Source organism: Artemia franciscana, chromosome 10 (assembly GCF_032884065.1).
Source record: "Artemia franciscana chromosome 10, ASM3288406v1, whole genome shotgun sequence".
NCBI lineage: Eukaryota > Metazoa > Arthropoda > Branchiopoda > Anostraca > Artemiidae > Artemia > Artemia franciscana.
This window is the reverse complement of record NC_088872.1, coordinates 18,286,180-18,296,921: the sequence shown is the minus strand read 5'-3', so window position 1 is coordinate 18,296,921 and position 10,742 is coordinate 18,286,180. Positions and strand designations below refer to the sequence as shown.

Genomic DNA, 10,742 nt, shown 5'->3' with positions numbered 1-10,742 from the left:
CTCTCATCAACGAGTAATATAATATATTTATATAAAGCCAATTTACATATTTCGACTATTGAATTTAGTTAGAACACTTTCTATATCGATCTCCTAAGGAAACACTATCCTTATTTTTAATTCTTACTACCCATAATCCATATATTTTTGTCACTACCAGTCGATGGGCAATTGCAAAATCAGAATTCGTCCTAATGGATAGAATCGATTTAATAATTGAACACTTCAAGAATCAATCTAACACGGACATATGGGACTAAAGTCATTTGGCTTTCTAAGAAGTCTGCTATAATAATTTCTCATTTTACTTCAAGCAACGTGTTCCTTTTTTTCATAAGTTTGTTCGATTCTCCAGTTGATCGAAGGACAGAGAGATTGGATAATTGTAGGACGTCGATTTCCAGTTGACAAAATTGTATTCAGGGTTCTAAAAAAAAAAATCTATTTCATTTTCATCTCACACTCGAACTCTTTTGTCACTTGATGAGCTGCACTTCAAATAGTATTTCATTTTGTTTTCCACTGACCTTAAATTCACGATTTCTATCAAACTAAATTAAGGTTTTAAAATTCTCACTACAAATAGAATCTCTTTCAGCATTAAGATATATTGAAGAAAGGAAAGTAGTGTTGTATTGTCAGAGATTCTAGTAGGTTTTTTTTATTATTATTAACCTACACTAACCCAGCAAACAACAGTTTGATTTTAACCTACACTAGTAGGTAAATTTTGAATAAACGCTCGTTATAGCTTGTCTATTCGTTTCTCACACTCTCTTGTAAATTAATTAAATCACAACTATTTAGATAGCCCTAATATTTATCTTTACTTTTTTTTTCTGGCAATTGTTCTATAAATTAACAACTTGAATATATCCTTTATTTGAAAAAAAAAATTCATAAGTTTGACTGTATAATCTTAATACCTGAGCTTGAAACCTTTCAAGGTCCAATTTTTCTTTCACTTGAAATTGGATATTTTTGGGGATTTCAAAATTGTCTTCCAGCAGTGAAGTCCAAACACTTTCTTTCACAGAAGCCTCAGCTTTGGTCAAAACAACACGAAGAATTTTCGTATCTTCTATTGTCCAAATTATTTCATTTTCCTTTACAGGCCCGAATAGAATCCCCTATAAACAAAAGCAAATGCATATTTCTTCTGTAAAAAAACAATAAAAACAAAATTGATTCATGAAAAAACACTAAGTAGGCCTACTTAATACATCATTTGCATAGTAACTATAGAGAAACATCACTGCCAGACGTGACAAAAAGCCAAAAGAAAAGAAAGGTTCTTATAGAAATTCTCAATGACTCAGGCACAAACACAGAATTTTTGGGGAGGGGGGGTATTATAAAACAAATTTTATTTGATAATATGGATAAAATTTCTAGGCATTTGGACAAATTTGGAATTTAGAGGAAGGGATGGGCCTCAAGCTCTCACCCCCCTCCTCACGTCCGTTCCTTGTTGAGACCTTACCTTAGTTTCTACAGAGCCAGGTGGGGCACATAGAGCAGTAAATAAGCCTTGCCAGACGTTCCGGAGCGGAGCAGCAGCCGTGACGTCGTCCTACTGTGGTTGTAACGACACCTCAGCACTAAGCAGATCTCAGTTGTACGTCAGAGGGTGTGTTTCGGTTGCCCTTTTTTCACCCACCCTCGAGCTACCACTCGTAGACAGGATTTGAAGACGGTCTCCTAACATTCGGAAGACATGACCAGGATAGGTCCATCTTCTCTGCTTCAGGAGATCAGTGACTGGCGGTTGACCTGTTCGTCTGCGGACCACTACGTTCGTGACCCTGCCATGAAATGTCAAGGAATCTTCTGAGGCAGACATTTTCAAATGCTAGGATACGTTTTTCCAGCTGGACATTCAGCTTCCAGCATTCACTTGCATAAAGGAGAATGGACATGACGTTGCTATTCAACAGACGAAGCTTTTTGGAGCCTCTCCTTGTAGAGAGGTAAAATCGAAAAAAAAAATATTGTTTTTCATTGATTTTGGTATCAAAGCACTTGCCTCTTTGTTTTGTTCATTCAGTTAATTATTTTATTCACATCATAAAACATTCTACTAGCACCGCTAACGGTTGCTAGACCAAATAAATTTAACTTGTTGGAGTCTTAAAACAGAATGGTAAAACATAACAGATGCAGCAAGAAATGCTTTTGATTACAGGATACACAAAGAAAAGAAACAGGGGACATGTAAACTAGAGAAACCAAAATAGAAATTTACAGTAGAGCATACTCAAATTTACTAGTAAAGCAAATATGTGCCTGAAAAAAATTGAGAAAAAAAGAAAAAAAAATTATAGATCGAGCAACAGCCCTCCTGCTCTGTTAGATCATGCTCAAGTTTAGATCACGAAGAGAAACAAAAAAATAAAATAAAGTTAAACAGAATAATTTTAATGAATAGCTAGGGTAGAGTTTCAAAGTGCGATTGACTGAAAATAGGAGATTTTGTCGGCTAATGATGAACTTATGGGCAAGATAAACTGCCAGAAGAATAACGTCACGAGTGCTTGCATGATGAAGAAAGTTAAAAATTGACTGGATACATTGGGGCAAAATTTCCTGCTATGAAGAGTTCATTGAACTTTCTAAATTCCCTAAAATAAATGACTTAAAAAAAATCAATTGAAAGCTCTTTTCCTTCTTTTTTCTTAGAAGCCTCTGATTAAAAATCATTAAAATAAATACTTTTGAATTTTATGATTAAAGAAATAGACATAAAAAAATATAACAAATCTGAGTACAGACTGCCGATGTGTATCGTCTGATCACCAACATCTTTATGAACATGAAGCAAGGTCTGAGATACAAAGCCAGTTGCAACTGTGGCATAGACGAGCAGCCTTTAAGCAAATTAATTTAAAAAAACCTTTTCCACAAGACAAATTTTTCAAAGAAAAGTAAAGAGCTCCATTAAGCCAAGAATGAGCAAAAATTAAGTTAAATAATCTTTCAAGCGTGAAACTACCACAAATAACTATCAATAAATAAATAAAACTCAAAACGCACAGAAATTACATTAAATAGCCGAGTCAAACCCAAACCGGCAAAAATTAAGATGAGTAGGGCTGATAACCCCCATGTCTTCTCAAGACCAGAACGCAGTTTGCACTTTACTGAAAAAAAAAATTGACTTTGGATTGTCAGTTTGATTGAATATACTTAGATTTGTTCCTTAAGGTTCTGATAATTTTTTATTTATGAAAGTAAGAAAGGTGAAAACATTTCAAACGTATTTTGTTTCATTTCAAACATTTCAAACCGGGGTATCAAAGCACCGATTTTTAGTTAATTTTTTGGGATACTTATTAAAAGGTCAACCTGATCAGAGAAAAAGTTATTCTCTAGACAGAGGACCTGAAACTTTTAATAAATAAAAAAAACTAACAAAGACTTTAATGGAATGTAGCCTTTCGTAGGGCGATACCAACCCCCCTCCTACTCCCCTCAAAAAGTTGTTTCTAAGACATTAGAAGCAAAAATTGAGTACTTTCAACTATATATGCCATAGTTTTTCCAAATATCCCACTGCATTTTTTAGCTCTAGATCTTTGTGAACGGTAGGCTACCTCACACTAAAACCCTATGACCATTCGTGACGGATTTGAAGTCATTTACTATGAAACAGTAATTAGATCTTATTTAAACGTAAGACCAAAATTTAGCAAAAAAATTACACTTTAAATAACTTGCAAAGTGTTTTTTGCTCTTGAGGTCAAGGAATTCTGAAAATTAGCATACAAAAGTAAAAACTTAAGTTGGTCTCTATGAAAAAAAAAATAACTCCCTCTATCTAAAGATACCCATCAATACAGCAAAGTAATCTGTGCTTATTTAATTTTACTCGGTACTAGTTTCAAAACAGCGGTCTGTAGTGCCTTATATAAATATTTTTAGTTTTTAGTTTTACTCTCCACCGTAGTAGTAGTGGTTATTGAAGAGCTGCTGGTTTTAAGCAAGTAAGTTAGTAGTTTTATTGCCCGAAAATTCACATAGAAATAAAACGGAGCATAACAAAGGAAAAACAAAAGAAACGTGACACTAGAGAACATCATCAAACATATTTACACATTATTTAAATTAGCAAAACTACTGGCACAGGATGGCTAGCCACGGGTTCACTCTTCAATTTGGGTTTTTCAGAAAATTTTTGGCGAAAAAGTTAACACAGACTGTTGGATCGTATACACCATAATTACGCATAATATAGAAGTTACTCGTCCATGAGTAACTTGATTCGCAAAGTTCCAGAAGGAACTTTGCGAATAAAAAAAAAACAGAATTCTTGCTTATGCACACTGAGCGGGACGACAGGTATTTCCAAATAGTTGCTATACACAGTACATGCGAAAGGGATATTTACGGCAAGATATTACGGCGGAACCGATGTCTGTTAACAATACTTGACTCGTGCAACAGCGGAATCAATTGGATTTGGGGGTATTTTGATGGCGCTCTAAGGTTATTGTCCATAGAGAGAGAGGGATTTTTTTAAGGATATTTTTCATATAATACTAGCTGTTGGGGTGGCGCTTCGCGCCCCCTCCCAAGCCCCCCGCGCGCGTAAGTCGTTACGCGCCATTGTAGTTGTATCCCTGTGTCCCACCTGTGAATATAGATAGATGTATATATGTTTTTAACTACGTAAAACTTGCGAATATACAGCATTCTTCGCTGTCCCATTGTCTGTGCATATAAATAGATTGTCAGGTTTACCGACTCTTGAACATGCAACATATAATTGTCCATGGGAAAAACAATCCGTATTCAGATCTATACCTCATTATTCTAATGATAGCCCTTGAGCTTTGTTGATGGTGATTGCTAATCGAACATTCCCTATGTCCCTGCCGTCATTTATATATACCCCCTGTGCCCCCCGGTGTCCCCGTTGCAGTTGTGTCCCTGTGTTCCGGTCGTCATTTATATTCCCTGTGTCCCGGTCGTCATTTGTGTCCTGGTGTCCCAGTCTGTAATTTTTCTTTGAGTGTCCCGGTTGTCATTTACATTCCCTGTGTCCACAACAATCCTCAATCCTTATAATGACGTCAATCGAAAAACATGACGTCAGTCGACAAACATGACGTCAGTTGACAGTCGACAAATATGACGTCAGTCGACGGACACACAAAAAAACAACTTATTTATATATATATATATACTAGCTGTTGGGGTGGCGCTTCGCGCCACCCCAACACCTAGTTGGTGGGGGCGCTTCGCGCCCCCCAAGCCCCCCCGCGCACGTAAGTCGTTACGCGCCATTGTAGTTGTGTCCCTATGTCCCACCTGTGAATATATATATATATATATATATATATATATATATATATATATATATATATATATATATATATATATATGTTATATATATATATATATATATATATATATATATATATATATATATATATATATATATATGTTTTTAACTACGTAAAACTTGCGAATATACAACATTCTTTGCTGTCCCATTGTCTGTGCATATAAATAGAATGTCAGGTTTAACGACTCTTGAACATGCAACATATAATAGTCCATGGGAAAACAATCCGTATTCAGATCTATACCTCATGATTCTAATGATTGCCCTTGAGCTTTGTTGATGGTGATTGCTAATTGACGATTCCTTGTGTCGCCATCGTCATTTATATATCCCCCTGAGCCCCCCGGTGTCCCTGTTGTAGTTGTTTCCCTGTGTCCCGGTCGTCATGTCCCGGTGTCCCGGTCGTCATTTGTGTCCTGGTCTGTATATACATTCGTTTTTGAATTGGTCTTTTTTTAGGTTTTAGTTTTTTACCTTTTTTTAGTTTTTTTTTCTTTTTTTTAGTTTTGTTTTTCTCCTTTATTTTTCATTTTTTTTCCTTTTTCATTTTATTTTGTTTTTTAGTTTTTTTTTAGCTTTTTAGCTTTTTTAGTTTTTATTAGTTTTCAGTTTTTTTTCTTTTTAGTTTTTTTGTAGTTTTTACCTTTTTTTTAGTTTTTAATTTTTTTTTTTTACTTATGTCCTGGTCGTCATTTATACTCCCTGTGTCCCGGTTGTCATTTGTGTCCCGGTGCTTTGTTGATGGTGATTGCTAATCGAACATTCCTTGTGTCCCGGTCGTCATTTATATTCCCTATGTGCCGGTGTCCCGGTCGTCATTTGTGTCCCGATGTCCCGGTCTGTAATTTCGTCAGTCGAAAACATGACGTTAGTCGACACAGAAACATGACGTCACCTGACAGATCCACTATTCACAGACAGACAACTTATTTTTATATATATAGATATATAGATAATGTGCTGACAATACACGAATTTAGCCCTTGTTTATACACTTCTAGAAGGATCTGCGCGTGCACCGACGAGTCAAAAGCCGGGCTTACATCAAAAGAGCCAATGACTAGTGGATCACCCGTTGTCTCAGAATTAGGCAAAATAGCAGCAAGGGCGAACAGAGCATCAGCGCAACCGAGCCTTACCGCAAACCCAAACTGGTGGTTTGACATTTGGCAACAGTGTCTAACATTTAAGCATTTCTAGAAGCTTGCATAAAACTGACGAAACAGTAACTGGGCGATATGAGGAGCATATGTTAGCTGGCTTTCCTTTTTTCAGGATTGACGTTAGTTGCCCTGTACAGAAAACATCGGGTACAACACCGACAACGAATATGATCTGGTGCGCAGTAATGCTAGCATTTCATAAAAAAGACGAATACCATTTACAAGGTGAAGTGCACACAAACCGTTAACTCCGCATAATTTTTCTTTTTCAGCCTAAAGGCATTTGCAGTTACATCAGAAACAGATACGGTAAAGTCCGGATAACTTGAGTTTGATAGCACAGATTCAAGTCGTTCGGTATGTGGTCTAGCTATACTGGGACTTGGAGCACTAAATTCGCTCATAAAGTAAGCTCGCCAGTCATTTGGATCACTAGGCATGGACTTGTGCGTGTTTGAGCGATCTTTCATGTGGTTTTTCCATAAACAACAATTCAACACACCGGATTTAGGACGACCACTTTCATTACACACTGAGAACTTAACTTAGCATCCTGACAAGTTTTCACTAACTCTTGATTCTTTGAGAACCCCGGGATTTCAGTACCTTTACAATTTTCCTAACGAGAATTGCAGCCTTTTCTTCGGTTAGTAGTTCGTGGATGATTTCAGCATAGAAGGCAACAACCTATATCTCAGCTTCCTGGATATTTCTTTGCGCATTGGCTTGTAGTAGACAAAATGCCATGCTGATCTTTGAAGCGTCGTATCAAGCATTGTCCGATAAGATGGGAAGTCGGCCTAAGACCAATCTTTTATTTCATGCCACTGTTTAGTACTTTTGGCCTTCGAGATACACACATTAACACATGCCTCAATTGGGATTTGTTCAGCAGAGTGACTACCCATTAGCACGCTGATCATGCCACTCACGTTTGGTGTGAGTAGAACATAGTCTATATTTGAGACTGAACCACTAGTATGCACAAACGTGAAGTCTTTGTTTTTTGGGAGCACACGATACCAACTTTCAAGTGCACTTAGCTGCATAAAGACTCTCAAAATCAACGGCAGAACTATTTGCAATTGCTAGTCCACCAGGGGGCTTCCCGCGTTGACGAGATTTGACTGACACAAAATTAAATGTATGATTGTCTGACAACTTGAGTAGGCTGTGGCCATCATTTGTCAGCAAATATTATTGGATGTATAGATAGAATATTGATACGCCGATATAGTTCTTCAATTACAGGGGTTTTGTGATAAACGCCTTCATTCACATTCCAAGACACAATTCTGGTATTCTGTTTCATTCATCTGAGCGTTTTTTTTCCGATTTGCTTTTTCATTTCAGGGCATTTGATTGACTGATATGTATGCTTTGTCGACTTACATGCTGCACATCCAATTGGTTTCGTGCATGGGGTACTAGATTTCGACGTATGGCCTTAGACACCGCAACATGGACAAATCTGGGGAGCAGAGCACACTGCTAAAATGTGACCGGCTTTCTGGTAATTATAGCGTCATTTTAGGAGATATACAAATTCTTCAATCGGAAGTTGTTAAAAATCTAGTTTTGGCAGGCCTTTCACAGCCAGATCTAACAGATAACGGGAGGAAAGTACAACTTATAGGTTCGACTTGCACCACACTCTGCCCTTTTGCAACCTGAAACGCAGGCTTTCACCGTCTCAGCATCACATGTGGTTGGAATGTTTTTGATAATGCCTATAAAAACCGGGGATTAAACTTAGCTTTTACACTTTTTGATTTCTGGTTGATTAAATAAGCCAAGGTCTCTGCCTTGTCCTTCGTTTTAACAACAAGCCGCCTTTCAGATAAGTTTCCTTTCAATTCAACATCATTCACCGATAGATCTTCTCTTCACGTACTCGTAAGAAATCATTTTGTTCTTCTGGCATGTAATTGGGGGGAGGGTTCATCAGAACTAAGGAATGGGGTAGTGGAGAATGTCTATCAGGGGCAGGATTAGGTTGGCTTCCGTCACTTATAGACTTGCCGGGCGGCAATGGGAGTGGAACTTGATTGTAACGCTTGAGAAAACCCGAGAACTGCACCTACTTCTGCTCCACTGGCTGGTACTTCTCGGGGATCAAATATAAGGAACTTGGGGAATTTTATTCTTTCTTTAGCGCATTGTGCAAGCAGCTTAGCCTTTAAAATCGAGTATCTATAAAAAAAATCCACAGCTCGTTTTAAAAACACTGGCTTCTTTATTCCGACAGCCATTGATGGCGATATATGGTTCAACACGGCATTTAGCATTATAGTCTCTCCCATGCTTGAAACTGGTTTTACACTTTTATACAGGGGTGAATTCGATGTTTACCCAATGAATGCCGGCGGGTATAGGATCTACCCCAATAAACAAGGGAAACGTCAGTCCCCGTTCCACCTGATTCCCGCAGATTAAGGGAGAATGTCCAAGCAGGTATAAAGGCAATTGTGACAGGGAACCGCCCCTTTTCTAATTGCCTATTAGGGTTTCACACTTTTTGGCACACTGTATATATAAATGTTCAGAAAACTGTTTTGTTCCAGAGATCTCCACCTCTATTTAGTCTCCTATTTGCTTTTCCTTAGATACACTATTTCTTGTGATTAGTTAATTTCCTAACTTCAAAAAATTTGGTTATTAGAAAGGTCTAATAATTGTTTCTTCTCTTTATCTTTTTTTATAATGGGGGGGGGGGTAGTCTAAGGGATAACATTCTATGCTTTTTTTCTTTACTGTTAATAAGAGTCGCTATTTGTCTGAGACGCTAGTTTCCGAGCATCCTGCTTCTCTTTATCCCTTTTAAAATTATTTTTAAAATTACCTTGTTAAAATGAGCCTACAGCCTTCTTGTGAACAATTTTAGGGTGTTATTACCCCTTGAAAAGAAACTAGTTCATAAATTAAAAAAAATCGTTATCTATACCCTATAGATAGTCTCTCACCTGAAGAATAACATTCCCTGCATTCTTGCAGCAAATGTTCCGGGAAAGTAATGTCACTGTTACATCTCTTCCTTTAGTCCCCTTGGGCAATTCAATTTCGACCGTTACATCGTAAACAGTTTGTGACCAGCTTCCCCATGGCGTTGAACATCGGACAATGCCCGCTTTCTCGTCAAAAAAGGATAGCTTCATTCTTTTATCACTAGGGGAAGACTGTTTCAGCTTAGGCTTAGTATTGATGAAAGAAGACCTTTAAAACAAAGAAGGAGAAAGAGCCTGCGTAGAGCCATGCAATTGCTGGCCAATGGAAACTGAAATCATCAGTAGGATTGTCATGGTACTTTCCAACAGGTACAGTTAGCAAAAAAATGCTCTTAAGAACGATACTTCTCCAACACATAAATTTAATCTCTTAAGTGCAGTATATATTCATTTTTCAAACAGTTCTTGGTAGCGAACTGTAGGCAAGAAGCGATTCGGGCTAATAGTCACCAAAACTAAAAAAAAAAATTGCATGAGAAAAATTGGCGTTTTATGTTGATTCTTAATATGTAAAATTTGTTAGGTTTAAAGTTGCCACCAAAAGCTATGAGCCTGAGAAAATTCGTCCGAATTTTGAGAAATAGGGAGAACACCCCCTCATATATACAAAAATGAGGAAATTTTATTTTTTTTTTTTCCTGAAGAAAGATCCCAATCTCCTTATGTAGACTAAGTCTAAAAAGGGTGCTATCGAATGCATGTTTGGTTTGCAAAACGAAACTTGCATAATAATTTTTTTTGCTAAATGGCTTTCTCATAGTTTCGAGTGGACGATTTTGATTAAAAAAGGGGTAGGGGATGAGGCCTAGTTGCTCTCAAATTTTTGGTTACTTGAAAATGCAACTATATTTTTTTTTTTTTTTTACGAAAGTTTTTGCTAGTAATAAACATACGTATCTTGCGAATTGACTTACGTAACGAACTTCTATATTTATGTATTTTTATTACGTATATGAGTGGGGTTCGACCCCTCGTCATTACCCTGCTCTTTGCACTAAAGCTTGAATTTTATCCCAAATCTTTAAGAATGACCCCTGAATCACAAGGGCCGTAGAATATATAGTTGAAATTACTAAAAATACTTTAGCTTAAAGATGAAGGTATTGTGTAGGAGATGAGCCCCCTTATATACGTAATATCTTATGTTAGTTTTAAGTTTTATTGCTGCTCATTACTTCCAGTTGAAAAAAAATTATTTATTTTCTCATTGTTTTTTTTCAAATAATG

At 36.9% G+C, this 10,742-nt stretch overlaps 1 protein-coding gene across 1 annotated transcript; it reads right to left on the bottom strand.

Moving 5' to 3' along the window:
* Positions 1–9,705, bottom strand: LOC136031867 (nudC domain-containing protein 2-like). The gene is made up of 3 exons (XM_065711800.1): positions 9,474–9,705; positions 927–1,130; positions 1–427 (listed from the first exon to the last, which is right to left on the bottom strand). Exons 1-3 carry the CDS (start codon positions 9,663–9,665, stop codon positions 332–334), a joined length of 492 nt encoding a protein of 163 aa, XP_065567872.1. The 5' UTR covers positions 9,666–9,705; the 3' UTR covers positions 1–331.
* Between the last annotated feature and the right edge of the window lie 1,037 nt (positions 9,706–10,742).

Bases quoted from the DNA above. Each gene is read 5' to 3' on its own strand.
- LOC136031867 (XM_065711800.1), bottom strand. From the start codon at position 9,665: ATGAAGCTATCCTTTTTTGACGAGAAAGCGGGCATTGTCCGATGTTCA. The intron at 1,131-9,473 runs GTGAGAGACTAT...TTTTGTTTATAG, and splicing joins CAGGGAATGTTATTCTTCAG to GGGATTCTATTCGGGCCTGT. The intron at 428-926 runs GTATTAAGATTA...TTTTTTTTTTAG, and splicing joins TTGAAAGGTTTCAAGCTCAG to AACCCTGAATACAATTTTGT.